Here is a 25,000-nt window from a genome sequence, read left to right on the forward strand (position 1 = left end):
GCATGGATGGGTTTGATGGTCAAGGAGTAGCAGCTGAAATCTGAATCCTATCCAGGTTTTTTTTTTGTATCCATTGTTAAGGCTCGTATGAGAGCCAAAAAGGTTCTTCCTGATAACTTAATTTTCCTTTTTGCTTGTTCGGTTTCCTTCTGCTGACTCAAATGCAGTAATGACCGTTTTTACAGCCATTTTTCCCTGCTGTGCAGGGGTTTGGCTTTTTCTTGAGGCAATGTTTTTTTTTGGCTGGATGCCCTTCCTGACGCCAACCCTGGTCGCCTCTTACGACACACAGAGATATGGTACACCTATTCTAACCGGGGCATACACCGGGACCAGTACACTGGCACTCATTTTGCTGACCTCGGAAGGATGACAGGCTGAGTCAACCCACTGGTGTTAATTCAGCAGCCAACGGGGCTTGAACTCAGGACCCTGGGATCCCAGGCCACCACCCCAACCACTAAGCCAACACCAGGCTTCACTCAAATGCAGTAATGTACCTGCAGTATTTGGTCTTCCATTTGTTTTGATTTGAATGTATTTTAATCCTATTCTGAGTTAAATTGAATAACGATAAATGTCGTGGGTCAGTGTCACGTGAACGTTCAAAGCAAGGTTGCATCAAAGCGGGACATCTTGGTACCTGGTTATCCCTGCCAGCAATTTCAAGTGGTAGTTCTAGTTATATCTATTAATTATCAATTACATACAACACAAGTACACAAAATACACCACACAAAACAAGTCCTGGCGAGGGCCTGCAATCTCTGATTGCTCTTTTTCTTGTATCGTTTTTGCTGTTGGGGAAGCGACATCTGTGGTCATGCCTAACTTTAAAGAGGAATTGTTTTTGTTCTTATTTATTTGTTTGGCTGGCATTATCCTCCTCCATAAGGGCCACACACCTTTTAGCAATGCCATTTACCACTTTCATGTATTCAACTGTCTGTAGTGCCTACATGTAATCCTTTTTGAGCTCCCATGACACAAGGTTAGAACCAGAAAAACCAGCTGGAATTTTAAGGCACATGAACAAGTTCATTGTGTCCTTTTACCAAAATCTTCATTCGACATGTCTTCAAACTTCCTGCTACAAAGGTGGAATAATACAAAGGGCAGAATGCACTTTCTCATGCTTAATAAGAGGTTCGAGGAAGTTAAGGTCATTGCAAGGAACAATAATGGCATGGGCAACAGTGAACCATGCCCTCAGGTAGACTCGAACAATGAAGATGTAGATGTCATGAAGGCCTCTTTACTGTAATCGGCATTGGCTATAGCTCGGTAAAATTGACCATAAATGGCTGGAGCTGCCCAAAATTGACCATAAGTGACCATAGCTGGCCAAAATTGGTTACATTGGCCAGAGTTGGCCATAATCTGCCATAGTTGGCCAAAGAAAGCTGCACAATACAACTAAGAAAAGCTCGACAGGTAAGCCCTTTATTTTTAAAAACCTACCCATATTCCTCTCTTGGTGCAGCCATTCACAAGTAGTAATACATGAGAATCTCAACGCCATGTGCTCACATCAGCTGCTGGACCCTTTGCATTGCAAATTGGCAAGTCGTCAGTGACAGAGTTGACAGAAATTCAAAACACCATGGCTCCAAAACATGTACCAAGTGCAAGTGCAATAGCAGTCATCAAACAAATATCAAGACTCAATCACATCTCTCATCTGTAATTGGAGGGAACAACAACATAAAATTACATTAAAATCTTTTACATTGTGTATAATTAACGTGTGAAGAATTACATGAAAAAAATTATTGGATCCACATCTGGATCTTCACCTCCTTCACCAAAATCTTCACCAAAAGCTTTTCCAAATTGTCCTTGTCACACAACAAACCTGTACACCAAGTTTGGCCCGAATCCATCCGTAACTTTTTGAGATATTCTGTACACAAACAAACAAACAGATAGGGGTGAAAACATAACCTCCTTCAACTTTCGGTGGCAGAGGTAACAACTACGTGTTGTAAAATATCCTTTTTTTCATGTATTTTACTTAATTTTAAATACTCATTGAGACTTGCAGATATACATGAAATATATTTGTGGAATAAAACATGCTGTCTTCTGATTAAACCAGTCAGCGAAATGACAGGTTGGCATGACTTGTGTCTTTATAAATACAGGATCTGATACTCCCCACCTTTTGGATGATATGAGGAATAGATCTGTGTAATATGAAAGCTAAATCTTGAAATATTTTTGAAATATCGTGTACAGAAGCCAAGTTACCAAGATAGTTACCATGGAAACATAATTCAGCCAATCGTGATCTAATCAGGTTGAGATAATGCCTCAGCCTGTCATCCTTTTGAGGTCGGCAAAATGAGTACCAGTGTTATGGTATAATGGTTGTATCGGCACTGTTCCATGCTTGCAACTGCAGTGTGGTAATCTTCATCCTGATGAAGCATCACTTGTGTAGAAGGAAAGAAGGACACTTTCCAGTGGTTCTGTAATTTTTTTTTCATGGTGTATCGGCTTCAACATCCATCGGCACCCAAAATTACCATGCTCCCCCATTGTCTCGGGTCGCTCTCGTGGTATTTTTTTGCTTTGTTTTCATTTAAGGGGATTTTCCGAGGGTTCTGTGATTTTTTTTCCCGGTGTACCAGCTTCGATGTCCATCGGCACACAAAACAGCTTTCCATATCATCCGTAAGGTACCGATATTTCATATCAGTGAATGAGTCAGTGGTTAGAATGAGCTTTATATTTACTAGTGGGATATGCTTACACATTGTAAGCAACAACGATCCGCGCTTCCTCATTGTATTGCCACAGGCCGCTCACCTGCATTTGATTTTTCATTTATTTATTTTCATTCTTTGATATTTTCATTTACAGATGCTTTCCAACGATTCTGTGATTTTTCCTGGTGCACTGGGATCAATGCCCATCAGCACATAAAATTACTGTGCTTCCCCATTGTCTCAGGTTGTTCACCTGCATTTGTTTCATTTTTTTTCATTTATTTATTTTCATTTATTTATATTTTCATTAACTGATGTTTTCTGACAGTTCTATGATTTTTTTTTTCCTGGTGAATCAGCTTTGATGCCCATCAATACACAACATTTCAGCTTTCTACTTTGCACGGAAGGAACAGATCTTTAATATCAGTCAAAGTCAGTAGTTAGAATGAGTTTTATATATACTACTTGCAGGGTATGCTTACACATTGTCAGCAATAACAAACCATCCTTCCCCATTATCTTTGGTTGCTTACCTGCATTGATTTTTTTCATGTATTTATATATTCATTCACGGATGTTTTTCGATGGTTCTGTGACTTTTTCCGGTGTATAGACTTCGATTTACATCGGCCTGCAAAATTTGAGCTTTCTATGTCACCTAGAAGGTACCAATCTTTAATATCAGTCAGTGTATCAGTCAGCCCATGGTTAGAGAGAGCTTTATACATTAGATATATCAAGAACAGACCCCATCACTGTGGTGGGTATCAGGAGGCAAGTGCCACAATAGATATTGCTACATGCATCCTGACAAAAAGAAAATGCCTGCCACATATTAACCTGCTTGTGGTACACAAAACAGTTCTGGGAGAAGCCAGGAACAATTTAAATTTTAAAAAAGGCTCTTCTGGCTAAACAGTTGCATAGGCTCCACCGTTTAGGCATGAGCTCAGCAGAGCTGTAGCCCAGAGCTACAGAGCTCAACATAGCTCCAGGAGGATTGTACTGCAGCCAATACAGCGAAGAGAATTTAATTCTAAATTTTATTGACCAATCCACCCCAAAGAGGGAACATGCACAGACACATGTTTGGGTTTGGTAACCCTCATCAGCATGGAGCAGAAGCTCCTCCCCAGCTCTTAGAGCAACAGTCAATCTCAAAAGTTAAAACTGGTCCCTAAAAACGCTAATGAGGGCCAATATGTTTGTTGACCCGAAGAAGCGAGATAGGAAGCATGTGAAACGTCACTTGAGACCACGTATGCTCTTGCTTATTACTTAAATTTGTCGACCCAATTTAGTTACCTTTTAGGTTTGGTTTGACATATACATATATGTATTTAGCCTGGTGTTGGCGCAGTGGTTAGGGGAGCGGCTTGGGATCCAAAAGGTCCTGAGTTCAAGCCCCGTTTGGCCACTGAATTAATACACCAGGGGGTTGACTCAGCCTGTCATCCTTCTGAGGTCGGCGAAATTAGTACCAGTATACTGGGCCAGTGTATAGCCCGGTTAAAATAGGTGTACCATATCCCTGTGTCATAAGAGGTGACCAGGGTTGCGTCAGGAAGGGCATCCGGCGTAAAACATGTGCCAAATCACGATGCAGATCATACGGATGATCCGCTGTGGCGACGCCTAACGGGAGCAGCTGAAAGAGGAAGAATATATATGTATATATATATATATATATATATATATATATATATATATATATATATATATATATATATATATATATACACACCGGGTGTAGTGTAGTGTATATACACCGGGTGTAGTGGAGTGCGCCTGTAATCCGTCTACTTGGTGGCTTTGGTTGGAGAATCGCTTGAGGATGGGAGCTCTGCACTGGGCTGCGCTATGAGAGGGTGTAGGGTAGCCCGGAATCATGGCGAAACCCAAACATTATCCCTGTGTCGTAAGAGGTGACCAGGGTTGCATCAGAAAGGGCATCTGGCGTAAAACCTGTGCCAAATCAGTATGCGGATCATAATGGATGATCCATTGTGGCGACCCCGAATGGGTGCAGCCGAAAGAAGAAGAAGAAGATATGTATATATATATATATATATATATATATATATATATATATATATATATATATATATATATATATTATATCATATATCATATATATGCCTACATCAGTTGATCCACAATCTCACTTGCGTCCAGGCAGCCAGTCAATATAAAATAATCAAATAAATATATAAGAAACATAAATATCGAAGAAACACACACACACACACACACACACACACACACACACACACACACACACACACACACACACACACACACACACACACACACACACTCACACACTCATACACACACACACATACAAATACACACACACACATACAAATACACACACACACTCACCTTCTAACTCAGGGGATCCCAAACTAGGGGTAATTACCCCAACTGGGGTACAAAACTGGATTTGGCTGGGGTAATATTAGTGGCGCAGCGAGGGGGCCCATGGTGTCATGACCCCCCCACCCCCCCCCCCTTGACGTGAGGTGAATCATCACGCTTCACGAAAGGGAGCGGTTCCCAAGTGCAAAAAAACAACTAAGGCCCACACCAGTTCTTCGGTCTACATCATTTTCACGCTTCGTTCCGCACTGTACCACAAATACAAATAACCAATAGGAAAGCGCCGAAGCCATAAGCAGAAGTGGAGGTGTGTAGCTGACGCTAATCCTTTTTTGAAATCGAATTTGTGCTCAAACCGTGTGCTTTGGCGGACCACGAGAGGTCAGCTCAGCTCAGTTCAGGTTAGGTTATGTTAGTTTAGTTTCGTTTAGATTGGATGAGTTCTTTGCCATGCTGATTCAGGCCCCATTTCTCCCGTGCTACTGCAGTCGAGCGCACATCTGTATCTCAGTGTGGGCATTAGCTCCTGCACAGTAAGTCGGGTTTAGTTTTTTTCCTGCTTAGTATCCAGTCCCTCACGAAAATCATTGCGCCTTGGTCGTGCTTTTGTGCATGATGGTGCAGCGGTGTGGCGTCTATTAAAGTTATGCTGCATATGACTTTGGTGCATCAAGTTTGCCAAGTTTGGCAACATGTGAATTATTCGCCTCAAGTTGCCACTAGTGACAGATTTATTTAAATTGAGTCAGTTTACTGTCCCTATCACTCCAAAAGCCACAGTGAATGGGTGCATGTTGTGCAGTGATTCTGTGATTGAAGGTAACGAAAGCTTTTGATCACATTGTAATTTTCATAATACCCGGTACTATATTGTTGAAAACAATGAGTTATGAGCTAATTTAAACTTAATTGAATTGATAAGTAATGTTTGTTAACAATGTTTGTTTATTTTTCAGATAAGTAGGCCTAGTTGGTATTACAAAACACTTCAGCCCCAAGAATAAGATGTCATCGAAGAAAATGAAGTACACACCATGTGACCGAAACTATGTGAAAACACATCTGCAGTATGGCTTCACTGACTTCAACGACAAGGAAGGGTGTGTGCTGCTACAGTGTGTGTTGTGTGGAAAGATCTTGTCAAATGAGAACATGAAGCCAGGGAAACTACATGACCATTTTCGTAACGTTCACCATCCGCACGAGGGTACAAGTTTGGAGGAATTTCGGAGACTGGAACGCACTCTCAAAGCTCAGCTGTTGGACTCTATAGGACATTTTGCTGTCACGCAAGCCAATGCAGTCCACACATCTTACAAAGTTGCATATCTCATAGCGATGCAGAATAAGCCCCATACTGCAGCGGAGGAGTTGATCATGCATGGTGCTGAGATTCTTGTGCGAAACATGTGTGGCGAAAGCGAAATAAAGAAGCTATCAAGACTTTCTGTTTCCAACAACACCATTCGGCGCCGGATAGATGGCATGGCAGAGGATGTTGAGATGCAAGTTCTTGTCGAAATCAAAGCATTGATGCACACGTTACCATTCAGCTGGATGAGTCAACTGATGTTTCTAATTGTGCTCAGCTGATCTGCTTTGCTCGCTATATTGTTTATGATCAGCTGAAGGCTGAATGCTTGTTCTGCCTTCCGCTTGAAACAACAACCACGGTACAAGACATTATTGATATGTTATCAATCTACTTGGCAAAGCATGGAATACAGTGGGAAAAGCTGGGAGCTATTTCCACGGATGGGGTACCGGCAATGATCGGAGTAAAATCCGGTTTTGTTGCATTGGCAAAGAAGAAAGCGCCTTCACTTACTCGTGTGCATTGCGCCATTCATCGCCAAGCTCTCATGACCAAAACTCTTCCTGACTCATTCAAAGACGTGATGACCTGTTATACGAGTAGTCAATTTTATAAAATGTCGAGTACTTAACACTCATTTGTTCAGAGTGCTGTGTGAAGAATTTGGCTCTGAACACGTCGAACTGTTTTCGCACACTCAGATGAGATGGCTGTCTCATGGCAAGGTATTTGGATCGAGTATTTGAACTGCGATCAGACATAGCGGACTTTCTTGCTGCAAAGCACACCCTGACAACACTGCCTTTCATGACGACAAGTTCATCACATGCCGAGCTTTTCTATCAGACTTCTTTCGAGAGGTGAATGTGTTGAATTGCTCTCTCCAAGGAAATAAATCCTCCATCATCGATGTCCGAGATAAGATGAATGCCTTCTGTCAACAAATGGAACTATAGCACAGGTGAGTCAATGTCAACAACGTTGCTATGTTTTCCAGGCAAGACAATTTCTTCAAAGTAGTGAGGTTCAGTGCCAGGCGACCGAAATTGGTGAGCATCTGCTCAAACTCAAGACGTCGATGACAAAATATTTTCCTGAAAGCAAGGCTCCAAAGAGGAACACCACATGGATAAAGCAGCCATTTCTTTTCACAGAAGATGTCATTTCTGACACCGACCCTGCGAAAGACGAATTCCTGAAGTTGAGAAATGATTCCGTGACCCGTAGCACATTTGACACTGTCGAGGATATTGCATCTTTCTGGCTTCAGCATGGAGCAATGGGATATCCAACTCTAATGACTCGGGCTATCAATGTACTTCTTCCATTTCCCATGACCTATATGTGTGAACTTGGGTTCTCGACAATGTACCACGTCAAGTCCAAGACTAGAAACTGGCTTGTTCCAAGCTCAGATATGAGGCTGGTTCTGTCAAAGACTAAACCACGCATCCAAAATCTGGTATGGTCAAAACAACCTCATCCATCTCACTAACACTAAGTCTATAACAGCACTGTACAGTAAGTGCTGAATTGTACTAGAATTGTGCACTTGTGTTTTGTATAATACACAATTTTACGTTGGGGTAACTCAAACCTGTCAGATTTTAAATAGGGATAAAACTGGAAAAAAAAGTTTGGGAACCTGCAATGCATCGGTGTGATGGGGAGTTGAGTCAAACTGCCGACTGATCGATTTTGTACTGACGGTCCAGTTATCTGTGTCAGAGTGGCGACCCATCCAGGATTGTGCCCAATAGCCAAGGAGACTGCTTCGGCAGCACCAATACTCTTCACAGGGTTTTTATAGTTCCACTGGATGGATGGATGGTCCAGTGATGGTTAATCTTTAAGTATCCATTTTCAAATAAATATAAGCAGACCTTCAAATGTTTACAATCTTTTTCCCAACTTTGCCCTGTTTTTGCAAGATTTTCATTCAGCGAAAAAGCTTCTGCTAAAGTCACTTATTTGATCTGCTTCATCGTAACTGGCAATCAATATTGGAAGTGAATTAGTTGTTGTCCAAAAAAAAATACGTCATTGGCCAATAATCAAGTATTATTGTCCAATTATAGTCCAAAAAATTGGAAAAGCTGGCAGGATCCAAACGACTGTTTTTACAAATAGTAAAAATCTGTTAAACAAAAGTGAGATAAATGTTTCTGCAAAAATAAAAATGTAAAAAATAAATAAAACACACCTTGTTCATAGTTCATTAAATCATTTTGCCATCAAAAGGAAAAATAGCTTTAGCCTTTATTTTATTTTTTATTTTTTTAACTCAGCACAAAGAGTCACTGGTGCAGTGCACTGTTCAATCATTGTACATTACCTGCCGGCAATTGATATTTATGGATAACATGCAATGCATTTTTACATGATTATTAGATCAAACTAGTCTGAAAATCTTGGAAATTCGTATTAATATTGTGATTAACCACACGACTTAGTTTCATAAACTGCATAGTGTATTGAAATGTAGAAGGGAAGGAACAAATGGTACCCCATTATTTATACTTCAAAGCGAGGTATCCGTGCTATGCACAGGAGTGGGCTGGACAGCCGGTTCGTGAAGGACTTGGGCAAAATGCTTACTGCAGCTGATCCCAACAGAAGCAATGTGGGTAATATTTCTCTGATGTCAATGGCAAATCTGCAAATGTCACCAGTAGAAACCCTAACATAATTTCCTCATTCTGCTTTAAATTCAATCTTTCTACATTTTCATTCCAAACAGCATCATTCCAATCACAAATTAATTCTATCAGCACCATACTCTGTACAGAGCATCAGTGCTGCCAAGGCAGTCTCTTACGCTGTTGTGCACAATCCTGGACAGCTCATAACTCCAACAGAGGAACACCACTCCAACACAGGATACCAGCAAGCTTGTACTCATTTTGCCAACCTCAAAAGGATGACAAGCTGAGTCAATCCCCACCTGGTATTAATTCAACAACCAAGCAGGATTTGAACTCAGGATCAAAGGAACGCAAACCCACCACCCTAACCATTAAGCCAACACCAGGCATACAATTTAATCCATCCATCCATTGGAACCATACTTTGTGCAGAACGTTGGTGCTGCCATAGCAGTCTCCTTGGTTATTGGACAATCCTGGATGAGTCGCCACTCCGACACAGGATACCAGCAAGCTGGCACTCATTTTGCCGACCTCAGAAGGATGATAGGCAGAGTCAGCCCCACCTGGTATTAATTCAACAGCCGAGAGGGATTTGAACTCAGGATCAGAGGATCCCAAGCTCACAACCCTAACCATTGAGCCAACACCAGTAAAAGACAAATTTAGCCTAACACCATTAATATAAGAAAATACAAACACTCATGAGGAAAGGTAATATAAATACAGATGCTTCATTCAAACACTCGTGATGTAAACTAATATATACTCTTTATACAAACACTCGTGATGTAAACTAATATATACTATTTATGCAAACACTCGTGATGTACACTAATATAGACTCTTTATACAAACACTCGTGATGTAAACTAATATAGACTTTATTCAAACACTCATGATGTAAAGTAATATAGACTTTATACAAACACTCGTGATGTAAACAAATATAGACTTTAATCAAACACTCGTGATGTAAACAAATATAGACTTTAATCAAATACTCGTGATGTAAACAAATATAGACTTTAATCAAATACTCGTGATGTAAACAAATATAGACACTTTATACAAACACTCGTGATGTAAAGTAATATAGACCCTTTATACAAAGACTCATGATGTAAACAAATATTGACACTTTATACAAATACTCGTGAGGTAAAGTAATATAGACTCTTTATACAAATACTCGTGATGTAAAGTAATATAGACTCTTTAAACAAACACTCGTGATGTAAAGTAATATACACTCTTTACACAAACACTTGTGATGTAAACAAATATACACTCTTTATACAAACACTTGTGTTGTAAACAAATATAGACACTTTAGACAAACACTCATGATGTAAACTAATTTAGACACTTTATACAAACACTTGTGATGTAAACAAATAAAGACTCTTTATACAAACACTCGTGATGTAAAATAATATACACTCTTTATACAATGACTCGTGATGTAAACTAATATACACTCTTTATACAAACACTCGTGATGTAAACTAATATATACTCTTTATGCAAACACTCGTGATGTAAACTAATATATACTCTTTATTCAAACACTCTTGATGTAAAGTAATATAGACTTTATACAAACACTCGTGATGTAAACAAATATAGACTTTAATCAAATACTCGTGATGTAAACAAACATAGACTTTAATCAAATACTCGTGACGTAAACAAATATAGACACTTTATACAAACACTCGTGATGTAAAGTAATATAGACTCTTTATACAAAGACTCGTGATGTAAACAAATATAGACACTTTATACAAACACTTGTGATGTCAATAAATATTAACTTTAATCAAACACTCGTGATGTAAACAAATATAGACACTTTATACAAATACTCGTGAGGTAAAGTAATATAGACTCTTTATACAAATAATCGTGATGTAAAGTAATATAGACTCTTTATACAAACACTCATGATATAAAGTAATATAGACTCTTTATACAAACACTCGTGATGTAAACAAATATAGACACTTTATACAAACACTCGTGATGTAAACAAATATAGACACTTTATACAAACACTCGTGATGTAAACAAATATACACACTTTATACAAACACTCGTGATGTAAACAAATATAGACACTTTATACAAACACTCGTGATGTAAACTAATATACACTCTTTATACAAACACTCTTGAGGTAAACAAATATAGACACTTTATACAAACACTCGTAATGTAAACTAATATAGACACTTTATACAAACACTCATGATGTAAACAAATAAAGACTCTTTATACAAACACTCGTGATGTAAAATAATATACTCTTTATACAAACACTCGTGATGTAAACTAATATACCCTCTTCATACAAACACGCTTGAGGTAAACAAATATAGACACTTCATACAAACACTCGTGATGTAAACAAATATAGACACTTTATACAAACACTCATGATGTAAACAAGGACAGACACTTTATACAAACATTCATGATGAAACAAATATAGACACTTTATACAAACACTCGTGATGTAAACAAATATTCACAATTAATACAAACACTCGTGATATCACCTAATATACACTCTATATTCAAACACTCGTGATGTAAACTAATATAGACATTTTATACAAACAATCTTGAGGTAAACTAATAGACACCCTTTATACAAACACTCTTGAGGTAAACTATTAGACACCCTTTATACAAACACTCTTGAGGTAAACTAATATACACTCTTTATACAAACACTCATGATGTAAACAAATATAGACACTTTATACAAACACTCATGATGAAAACAAATATAGACTTTATACAAACCCTCATGATGTAAACAAATCTAGACACTTTATGCAAACACTCGTGATGTAAACAACTATAGACACTTTATACAAACACTCATGATGAAAACAAATATAGACACTTTATACAAACACTTGTGATGTAAATAAGCATAGACACTTTATACAAATACTCGTAATGTAAACAAAGATAGACACTTTATACAAACACTCATGATGTAAACAAATATAGGCACTTTATATAAACACTCGTGATGTAAACAAAGATAGACACTTTCTACAAACACTCATGATGTAAACAAATATAGACACTTTATACAAACACTCGTGATGTAAACAAAGTTAGACACTTTATACAAACACTCATGATGAAAACAAATATAGACTTTATACAAACCCTCATGATGAAATCAAATATAAACACTTTATACAAGCACTCGTGATGTAAACAAAGATTGACACTTTATACAAACACTCGTGATGTAAACAAAGATAGACACTTTATACAAACACTCATGATGTAAACAAAGATAGACACTTTATACAAACATTCATGATGAAACTAATATAGACACTTTATACAAACACTCGTGATGTAAACAAAGATAGACACTTTATACAAACACTCGTGATGTAAACAAAGATAGACACTTTATACAAACACTCATGATGTAAACAAAGATAGACACTTTCTACAAACACTCATGATGCAAACAAATATAGACACTTTATACAAACACTCGTGATGTAAACAAAGTTAGACACTTTATACAAACACTCATGATGAAAACAAATATAGACTTTATACAAACCCTCATGATGTAAACAAATCTAGACACTTTTTGCAAACACTCGTGATGTAAACAAAGATAGACACTTTATACAAACACTCATGATGTAAACAAAGATAGACACTTTATACAAACATTCATGATGAAACAAATATGGACACTTTATACAAACACTCGTGATGTAAACAAATATTCACAATTAATACAAACACTCATGATATCAACTAATATACACTCTATATTCAAACACTCGTGATGTAAACAAATATAGACACTTTATACAAACACTCATGATGAAAACAAATATAGACTTTATACAAACCCTCATGATGTAAATAAATCTAGACACTTTATGCAAACACTCATGATGTAAACTAATATACACTCTTTATACAAACACTCTTGAGGTAAACAAATATAGACACTTTATACAAACACTCGTAATGTAAACTAAAATAGACACTTTATACAAACACTCGTGATGTAAACAAATAAAGACTCTTTATACAAACACTCGTGATGTAAAATAATATACTCTTTATACAAACACTCGTGATGTAAACTAATATACCCTCTTCATTCAAACACGCTTGAGGTAAACAAATATAGACACTTTATACAAGCACTCTTGAGGTAAAATAATATACACTCTTTATAGAAACACTCTTGAGGTAAACAAATATAGACACTTTATACAAACACTCGTGATGTAAACTAATATAGACACTTTATACAAACACTCGTGATGTGAACAAATAAAGACTCTTCATACAAACACTCGTGATGTAAAATAATATACACACTTTATACAAGCACTCGTGATGTAAACAAATATAGACACTTTATACAAACACTCGTGATGTAAACTAATATACACTCTTTATACAAACACTCTTGAGGTAAACAAATATAGACACTTTATACAAACACTCGTAATGTAAACTAATATAGACACTTTATACAAACACTCATGATGTAAACAAATAAAGACTCTTTATACAAACACTCGTGATGTAAAATAATATACTCTTTATACAAACACTCGTGATGTAAACTAATATACCCTCTTCATACAAGCACTCGTGATGTAAACAAAGATAGACACTTTATACAAACACTCGTGATGTAAACAAAGATAGACACTTTATACAAACACTCATGATGTAAACAAAGATAGACACTTTATACAAACATTCATGATGAAACAAATATAGACACTTTATACAAACACTCGTGATGTAAACAAAGATAGACACTTTATACAAACACTCATGATGTAAACAAAGATAGACACTTTATACAAACACTCATGATGTAAACAAAGATAGACACTTTCTACAAACACTCATGATGTAAACAAATATAGACACTTTATACAAACACTCGTGATGTAAACAAAGTTAGACACTTTATACAAACACTCATGATGAAAACAAATATAGACTTTATACAAACCCTCATGATGTAAACAAATCTAGACACTTTTTGCAAACACTCGTGATGTAAACAAAGATAGACACTTTATACAAACACTCATAATGTAAACAAAGATAGAAACTTTATACAAACATTCATGATGAAACAAATATAGACACTTTATACAAACACTCGTGATGTAAACAAATATTCACAATTAATACAAACACTCATGATATCAACTAATATACACTCTATATTCAAACACTCGTGATGTAAACAAATATAGACACTTTATACAAACACTCATGATGAAAACAAATATAGACTTTATACAAACCCTCATGATGTAAATAAATCTAGACACTTTATGCAAACACTCGTGATGTAAACTAATATACACTCTTTATACAAACACTCTTGAGGTAAACAAATATAGACACTTTATACAAACACTCGTAATGTAAACTAATATAGACACTTTATACAAACACTCGTGATGTAAACAAATAAAGACTCTTTATACAAACACTCGTGATGTAAAATAATATACTCTTTATACAAACACTCGTGATGTAAACTAATATACCCTCTTCATACAAACACGCTTGAGGTAAACAAATATAGACACTTTATACAAACACTCGTGATGTAACCAAATATAGACACTTTATACAAGCACTCTTGAGGTAAACTAATATACACTCTTTATAGAAACACTCTTGAGGTAAACAAATATAGACACTTTATACAAACACTCGTGATGTAAACTAATATAGACACTTTATACAAACACTCGTGATGTGAACAAATAAAGACTCTTCATACAAACACTCGTGATGTAAAATAATATACACACTTTATACAAGCACTCGTGATGTAAACTAATATACACTCTTTATACAAACACTCATGATGTAAACAAAGACAGACACTTTATACAAACATTCATGATGAAAACAAATATAGACTTTATACAAACCCTCATGATGTAAACAAATCTAGACACTTTATGCAAACACTCGTGATGTAAACAAATATAGACACTTCATACAAACCCTCATGATGTAAACAAAGACAGACCTTTTATACAAACATTCATGATGAAACAAATATAGACAATTTATACAAACACTCGTGATGTAAACAAATATTCACAATTAATACAAACACTCGTGATATCAACTAATATACACTTTATATACAAACACTCGTGATGTAAACTAATATAGACACTTTATACAAACACTCATGATGTAAACTAATATAGACACTTTATACAAACACTCATGATGAAAACAAATCTAGACACTTTATGCAAACACTCGTGATGTAAACAAATATAGACACTTCATACAAACACTCGTGATGTAAACAAATATAGACACTTCATACAAATACTCGTGATGCAAACAAATATAGACACTTTATACAAACACTCATGATGTAAACAAGGACAGACACTTTATACAAACATTCATGATGAAACAAATATAGACACTTTATACAAACACTCGTGATGTAAACAAATATTCACAATTAATACAAACACTCGTGATATCAACTAATATACACTCTATATTCAAACACTCGTGATGTAAACTAATATAGACACTTTATACAAACAATCTTGAGGTAAACTAATAGACACCCTTTATACAAACACTCTTGAGGTAAACTATTAGACACCCTTTATACAAACACTCTTGAGGTAAACTAATATACACTCTTTATACAAACACTCATGATGTAAACAAATATAGACACTTTATACAAACACTCATGATGAAAACAAATATAGACTTTATACAAACCCTCATGATGTAAACAAATCTAGACACTTTATGCAAACACTCGTGATGTAAACAACTATAGACACTTTATACAAACACTCATGATGAAAACAAATATAGACACTTTATACAAACACTTGTGATGTAAATAAGCACAGACACTTTATACAAATACTCGTAATGTAAACAAAGATAGACACTTTATACAAACACGCTTGAGGTAAACAAATATAGGCACTTTATACAAACACTCGTGATGTAAACAAAGATAGACACTTTATACAAACACTCGTGATGTAAACAAAGATAGACACTTTATACAAACACTCATGATGTAAACAAAGATAGTCACTTTCTACAAACACTCATGATGTAAACAAATATAGACACTTTATACAAACACTCGTGATGTAAACAAAGTTAGACACTTTATACAAACACTCATGATGAAAACAAATATAGACTTTATACAAACCCTCATGATGTAAACAAATCTAGACACTTTTTGCAAACACTCGTGATGTAAACAAATATAGACACTTTATACAAACACTCATGATGAAATCAAATATAAACACTTTATACAAGCACTCGTGATGTAAACAAAGATAGACACTTTATACAAACATTCGTGATGAAACAAATATAGACACTTTATACAAACACTCGTGATGTAAACAAATATTCACAATTAATACAAACACTCATGATATCAACTAATATACACTCTATATTCAAACACTCGTGATGTAAACAAATATAGACACTTTATACAAACACTCATGATGAAAACAAATATAGACTTTATACAAACCCTCATGATGTAAACAAATCTAGACACTTTATGCAAACACTCGTGATGTAAACAACTATAGACACTTTATACAAACACTCATGATGAAAACAAATATAGACACTTTATACAAACACTTGTGATGTAAATAAGCACAGACACTTTATACAAATACTCGTGATGTAAACAAAGATAGACACTTTATACAAACACTCATGATGTAAACAAATATAGGCACTTTATACAAACACTCTTGATGTAAACAAAGATAGACACTTTCTACAAACACTCATGATGTAAACAAATATAGACACTTTATACAAACACTCGTGATGTAAACAAAGTTAGACACTTTATACAAACACTCATGATGAAAACAAATATAGACTTTATACAAACCCTCATGATGTAAACAAATCTAGACACTTTATACAAACACTCATGATGAAATCAAATATAAACACTTTATACAAACACTCGTGATGTAAACAAAGATAGACACTTTATACAAACACTTGTGATGTAAACAAATATACACACTTTATACAAACACTCGTGATGCAAACAAATATAGACACTTTATACAAACACTCGTGTTGTAAACAAAGATAGACACTTTATACAAACACTCATGATATAAACAAAGATAGACACTTTATACAAACACTCATGATGTAAACAAATCTAGACACTTTATGCAAACACTCGTGATGTAAACAAAGATAGACACTTTATACAAATACTCGTGATGCAAACAAATATAGACACTTTATACAAACACTCATGATGTAAACAAGGACAGACACTTTATACAAACACTCGTGATGTAAACAAAGATAGACACTTTATACAAACACTCATGATGTAAACAAAGATAGACACTTTATACAAACACTCATGATGTAAACAAATATACTCACTTTATACAAACACTTGTGATGTAAACAAACACAGACACTTTATACAAACACTTGTGATGTAAACAAACACAGACACTTTATACAAATACTCGTGATGTAAACAAAGATAGACACTTTACACAAACACTCGTGATGTAAACAAATATAGACACTTTATACAAACACTCGTGATGTAAACAAATATATACTCTTTTTCAAACACTTGTGATGTAAACTAATAGACACTTTATACAAACACTCGTGAGGAAAACTAATATAGACTCTTTATACAAACAGTCAAGAGGTAAACAAAGATAGACACTTTATACAAACACTCGTGATGTGAACAAATAAAGACTCTTTATACAAACACTCGAGAGGTAAACTAATATAGACTCAGTTCTCACTTGACATCCAATTCAGCCAAATCTGCTGGCTTTAAAGGATGCATATAAAACAATTTGTACAGCTTGATAATGATAATCATGCTGGTATTGAGAAATTTATTAAACCTCTCACCCACCTTGGAATGGATAAAAGTGGGTTGTTTGTGTGGAAACTCAAAATCACAATTGCATTGAGATATTATGAAACCAGCGAATGTTTCTGCTGACCACGTTGTTGCATTTACTTCTGGATCGGGAGCAGTTTTGTACGGATCGGAAGTCAAACTCATCATTGTATCGAGGTATTTATGAAACCTCCCATCTGCCTTTGGACATCCGCAGGGACTCCCAAATGTTCCACAGAAGGCTTGACAGGGCTAGCCCCAAAACTGAAGAAGTAGTTCGGGGACGGACGGATGGACGGACGGACAGAAAGACACACTTGCTTTGCAATATAGAGGATATTAATGGCAACACTAATGTCTGTGTACTGCATACTTTGTAAATGAGCATGTCTGTCTCAGTTTGTAATGGGTGTTGAGTTGTCAGCCACAATTCCCATTAATCTCATTCCCCTTCTTCCCCACCTCCAATTTGTTCATAGTTTTATTCAATAATGAGGGTATGCTCAATTTTCTTGGGGAGAAACACTAGGCCTTGGGGTTATGTGGAGTGATCGCTGGCCATGCAGGTCATGCTTGGGCAGTCAAGAACGCTTTGGCACATCCCTATATGAGTGAGAGCAGGGGTTGAGTGTCAGTAAGAGAGTTGATCGGGTTCCATTTGTAGTTTGCCAAGTGTGGTTGAGAGCCACAGGGTGCCAATATTGAGTCTTGGCAAGACTCGTGGGCCTGCAGAGCCTGCCCGAGAACTCTTCCAATTGCCCACCTGAAGGTGTGAGGGGTCCCCAAGCTTGGATTCGCCAGGCAGTACCATTCTACCACCGATCACGTGTAGTTTTCTGTATTTATTTATCCAGGCAATTTACCTATTCCCTTTTCTTCTATTTATGGTCCATGGCAATTGAGAAGGGTTGAGTCACTTGTTCATTTTTTATGTCTGTCCGGCATGGAGATTCCTACAGTGTTGTACATTGTGTGTTTTATTACTATTATTATTATCATCGGCATTATTATTCATTTATTATTTGACCAGCTAAGACTTCATGCTCTGTTGACTTGTTGGGAAAGTTAGGTCAGGAAAGAACCACTGGTTTTCCTGTGAATGCAGAAGCCACATGGACATTTGTTCACTCTATTGGATTTAACCATATCACACCGCTCGGTAATGTTGTGGCCAAATCTTGTCGAGCCTGATCTTAATATTTCAAGAGTTGGACATGTTACAGTGTATTTTTTTACTCTGCACGTCTGCTTTGATGTTTCATACATGCTGCTCTCGGTGTTTGCCTTTTCTTTTGGCTGAAAAACATCATCAGGTAGTGATATCAGAAATTCAGGAATAGCTTGAGAATGAATCCTTGACTGTGCTCCAGATCCCCATGATGCTCATCATACCTCAATAAAAGTTCTGTTCATTTCATTCAGTGCTCCATAATAGCCATACTCTGCATCCTTGTTGGCTCTCACTCATAACAGTCTCTGCTGAAGTACAGTGGGCAGACTTTCTGGTGAGATGTCACTTTAAACACAATAATGTCTGCACTTGCTGGAGCACTGTCCAAAAAATAACTTTTACCATAGTCCCTTTTTAAATCGCTATGGCAACCAAAAACAGTGCAGGTAACCATGTTTCACTCCACTATACAAACTGTCAACAATCAGTGAGGGAAATTTTAAGATGACGGCATCACCTGTTCTTAAGATGAGTTCAAAGTTACAGATATGCAATGTTACAATTATAAGAAACAGATTTTATATTCAATTTCCATCATTAATTCTGCTCAAGCAATGTTTTTGTTTTCTTATAGATCCAGTCAAATTACACTTACTTCACAGTGCCAAAAAAAAAAACAATGCAAAACAAAACAATTTGCCAAAATTCCTTAAAACTCATGATCCTGCATTGTGAATTAAAAGATCCCATTTCATATCTTTCACATTTTTTTCCAGTACCTGGCTAATTTCCACATTTCCCACATTCTTCGAGGAAAGTAATGGTCCTGAAGGTTGGCAAACCTTACTTCATTCGGGCATTTCCTGTTCTCTGATTTTTATGGCTGTGCCATAGAAGTCTGCTCAATGTGAGCTTCCAATGAGAGATCAAATCAAATACACTAAAATTAACAACATTTAGTGATTGCAAACGTACTTTTCATCCAGTCTCCATCTGGATGAGAAAAAGATAATGAGGTGCTGAGTTTCTCATGGATAACTCAATAAAAATTTATATTTTATCTGGAGTGGAGGTGGGGGAGGGGGGTCAACAACATGATTAAGCTAACTCTTTGATTACAAGATTTCCATTAATATCATTATGATTTGTAATTGTTGTATATCGGCGTCATCGAGTGAACCAGGCTATATATTTCTGTAATGCTCTTGGGCTCATAATCGCCTATCTCACTACCTTCATGAAGTGCCAACTGCGAGTGATTTGTGTGCCATTTGGTTGTTTCTCAGCTGCCAGCTGTGTTGAAACATCTGGATGGGATGTGTTTTTCTTTGCATGCAATCGATATACGTAAATTTCTCAGCAACAATGGCAGGAAGCCAGATCTGAGTACAGATTTCAGAGCCAGCCATGTCTGGGAATGAATATCAAGGGTAAATGTCAGGTTTGTGGAAGTCAAGCCAAGATTGCCAAACCACTAGATCCACTCGTGAAGCCAGCCATGGCAGTAGTCCTGCCTTGGATTTGCCTATCATGATCGATATTTTTTCCCAGTATCTCTTCAGATAGCTGTGTTCACAGTAATTAGCTGCCCATATTTCTGGCCCTCTGACCAAAGTAATTAGGCAGAATGGGTCACCGAGGGCAATGCAAGAGCGACCAGAGCAACGCTCTAACATCAGATAGCAAAGTTTGGGGAATTGTAAATGAAAATTTAACATCAATAATTTCCTGCAGCAATTTTACCAAACGGATATTAAATTGCATAATTGTATTGATCTCACGAATGATGCAGTAATTTGGGGTTTATTAAAGAAAGTAGTGCATTATCAATTATGACTTTTTGATAGGTTATGGTTTTGATGTTTCACATTGTTCCTAAACCCTGATTTTATAACTGCAGTCATTGGTCAACACAATTGAGTCCATTATTACTAAAAATGACATTTCTCCTTCAGGATCTCGTCTACGCCAGGATGACTTCCCACCAAGAATAGTGGAACACCCTTCAGACCACATTGTGTCCCGGGGAAACCCAGCAACCCTGAACTGCCAAGCCGAGGGCCGCCCGGCACCATCCATTGAGTGGTATAAGGATGGGGAACGTGTAGAGACGGATCGTGAGGAACCGCGCTCGCATCGTACACTACTGCCTACTGGTGCCCTTTTCTTCCTACGCATCTTCCATGGACGTCGCTCAAAATCCGACGAGGGCTCATACGTGTGCGTAGCACGTAACTACCTTGGGGAAGCGACCAGCCGCAATGCCTCGCTTGAAGTGGCATGTGAGTAAGACCGACGTGAAGGGCAGATACAAGGGTTGGTTTTCTTCATGAATAATTGTATTGTGTAATAATGCTTCTTTATTATTTGTGGAAAATCTATTTATTTATCATCCCTGCCCACCCATTTCACCTCGCACTCCTCTCTCCTTAATCCCTACTCACCCTCAATCTCATTTCCCTTCTTTACCTATGCCTCTCACACCCTTTGTCCTCCTTTGTCATCTCTCCTCATCCCTCCTCTTACTTTACACATTTTTTATTTTCTCAATTCTGTAGTACCCCACTCTCCCTCATTTGTGCATAATACAGAGACGGCTTTTGATTTTATGGCAATATATCTGAACATCAGCACCACCTTCCTTTTTCATCAAATGCCTTTCAGGCTATATTATTGTACTTAATACCAGTACTGTGTCTTACTCGACATAAGATTGGGACCAAAATCTTGAAAATGTCTCGAGTTACTAATTTTAAGAGTAAAAAGTATCTCATTTGATAGCCTGATCATCACCTATGAACAGTTTAATCACATAGATGATCCACTGCTGGATTGAATTTAATCAAATGACACTGCTCCTCGAGAGCAGTGCAAACGAGCTCTGCTGCATGAGGACGCATGCCATCCTCATTCTCTGCCTCTTCTTCTTATTATTATTCTTCTTCTTCCTCTTTTTCTTCTTCGTCCTATAATGACTCTCATGGAGCGTTATAGGTTCATGACTTTGGTAATTATGTGAATGCATGGACGTAAAGCCATCTGTCTTACCTCAATTTAGGATGTGTACATTGAAGGTTATCTGGTATATAATTTGTTATGAGTTGGCCACTTTTGTGCTGCTGCCATCGAATATTTTGCTGTATAATTTTCATGACACGTATGAGTAAGACAATTATATGTTACATACCTAGGATGCAAAAATAGAGAGCAGTTGAAAGGTTGGTGAATTGAGAAAAATTTGTGATTGCAAAAAAAAGAGATCAGAGTAAAGGATAATAGGAGAGAAAAGGGAGGGATGTCGGGGAAGGGTGTTTACCAGGTACAGGAGGGAAATGGAAGAATGGAACATTTGGGAATGACACTGTTATAACGAGAACGGCTCTCTGTAGAGTGCGTACCTCCATCAGGCTGAACAGTTTACATTTTGTATCCCACTGATAAACCGGATCTGGATGCGGACCTGAACCAAAATCTCATTGGCTTGTTCGTGTCACACACCCAACCTGTCCAAAAGTTTTGTCCGAATCTGTCCATAACTTTTTGAAATATCGTATTATATATCTTGTTGGTCCTACGGTATCTCTCAATGGTGACAAATCACTTAAAAACTTCTCGGATCCAGATCTTCACCAAATTCAAATCAGTTCTTCCTTGTCACATACCCAACCTATCCACCAAACTTTTGAGATAGAGTATATGCTAGTAAGGGTACCTGGCTTTGCTCGGGACAAAAATTGAGGGGTGGGGTGGGGGACGAATATGAGAATTGGAAGGCTGCTGGTGTGGGAGAATTTCCCGGTGTTTGAGAGTTTGAGGGCCGGAGGGTAGGATAATTATCAAATTATAATTGGAGGACCCGAGGTGGGGGGGCAGGAGAGCTGGTTGGCCTAGGGATGGGGGTGGGGGCAGGTGAGGGGTGTCGGAGAAGCGTTGGTTTGGGGGTGTGGGCAGTGGCTGAGCCAGAGAGGCAGGTAGGGTGATGCCGTTGGACCAGATCAACAACCGTTGAACTCCACAATCCCGAGGGGGTGGTAAACAGTGCTCAAGCTCCAGCCATATAACCTTTCCACCTGAACACAAACACCCCTGCAGTTTGCAGCCAAATTAATTGCTGATGCAATTTCTCAATGCGTAAAGGAATCACTTGAAAAGAACATAACTACAAATGAGCATAACTAACCCAAACATCTCAGTAAGTCCAGCCACTCTTACTGTAATTCCCTTAATTTAACTTCTGCATAACCTCGAGTCATTTGCACCGGGAACAGATGCAAACATTAATAACTGCGTTGTATAGTTTAACTTCCTGTACAGTACTGTACTCGTATTTGTTCTACCCACTGGTGAAAACGTTCCTTCATATTTACTTTCGGCAAGTTAAGTTTGGAGTGGTTCTGTGTCGAAAGAGCGAATTATTTTGCATAAATCATATTAAGGGAATTACAACAGCAATAACTAAATTTACAGGAAGTTTGACCCAGTAGTCTGTCTGTCAAGTTTGGTGGCAATTGACCCAGTAGTTTCTGGCATGATTGGTGTTACACACAGACAGACAGAAAAAGACATTTATTTATTAGATCTGCATACAGTTACAATATAAGCTGAATTTTTTTCTGTGTATTGGCATATCTAGATCGTTTGCAAACATACACGAGTACTTGGCACAACTTGTAACCTTGTACTTGTGAAATGTATCAAATATTTCCATAGAACTCACGATATACTTGTATCACGATGTATAAGTAAAGTACAATAAGGCACATCAGATAATGAATGCTCTTAATATTTTAGAGTGAAGCTGTGACTGGTTTCCAGTACCGAGATAACTCCACAGGGCATTCCATTCTTGGCTCATGTTCACAGCTTAATGTTTTTGCATTGTTTTGGGAGACTTGCAGCCGTATAAACAGCATGCAACAAGGTCCTCCTGGCATGTTTTTAGAGCAGGTGAGTCTGGATAATTATATGAACTAATTGGAAGCACCTAATCTCCAAAGATTTATCAACCCCATGGAGTTCCGCTCAGCCAGTGCACCTGCATTTCTACATTATTGCACTTGGAAGCTTCTTCATGCTGTCACCCCATGACACCAATTCCTCATGATTCAACGCCATCCTCTCCCCAAACCGAAATGTGACCACTAATGGAAATTTTACAATGCATCATAAAAATAGTTGAATTACAATTAAGTACTGTATATTAGCAGTAACAGTCAGTTTATATTGTGTCGAAGTCCATCAACTTTGTGATCACAGTCATTGACATGAACATTAATGTTGATAAGAAATTATCCTGGACAGCCTCAATCTCCATTAGCAGGCAGTTGCCGACATTGCTGTTAACCTGGTTGACAAATTTAGAGGTTAATGCCACTATGGAAGTGAATGAGTAACATCACTTTGAATATATATATATATATATATATATATATATATATATATATATATATATATATGTTGTTCGTCTTTCGGCTGCTCCCATTAGGGGTCGCCACAGCGGATCATCCGTTATGATCCGCATACTGATTTGGCAGAGGTTTTACGCCGGATGCCCTTCCTGACGCAACCCTGGTCGCCTCTTACGACACAGGGATATGGATTTGGTTTCGCCATGATTCCGGGCTCCCCTACACCCTTTCATAGCGCGGCCCAGTGCAGAGCACCCGTCCTCAAACGATCCTCCAACCCAAGCCTCCGAGTAGCCGGATTACAGGCGCATGCCACTACGCCCGGTATATATATATATATATATATATATATATATATATATATATATAT

At 37.3% G+C, this 25,000-nt stretch overlaps 1 protein-coding gene across 8 annotated transcripts in view; it reads left to right on the plus strand.

The window, feature by feature from the left end:
• LOC147034598 (roundabout homolog 2-like) overlaps positions 1-25,000 on the plus strand; it is a 543,037-nt gene that overhangs the window by 180,280 nt on the left and 337,757 nt on the right. For all 8 annotated transcript variants that reach the window (XM_085885859.1, XM_085885845.1, XM_085885805.1 and 5 more), the window contains exon 2: positions 21,178-21,504. In XM_085885859.1, coding sequence (XP_085741985.1) covers positions 21,178-21,504 — 327 coding nt within the window. The remainder of the gene's footprint in view (positions 1-21,177; positions 21,505-25,000) is intronic.

This window comes from Eptatretus burgeri, chromosome 1 (assembly GCF_056783735.1).
Source record: "Eptatretus burgeri isolate ZD-2024b chromosome 1, Ebu_testis_v1, whole genome shotgun sequence".
NCBI lineage: Eukaryota > Metazoa > Chordata > Myxini > Myxiniformes > Myxinidae > Eptatretus > Eptatretus burgeri.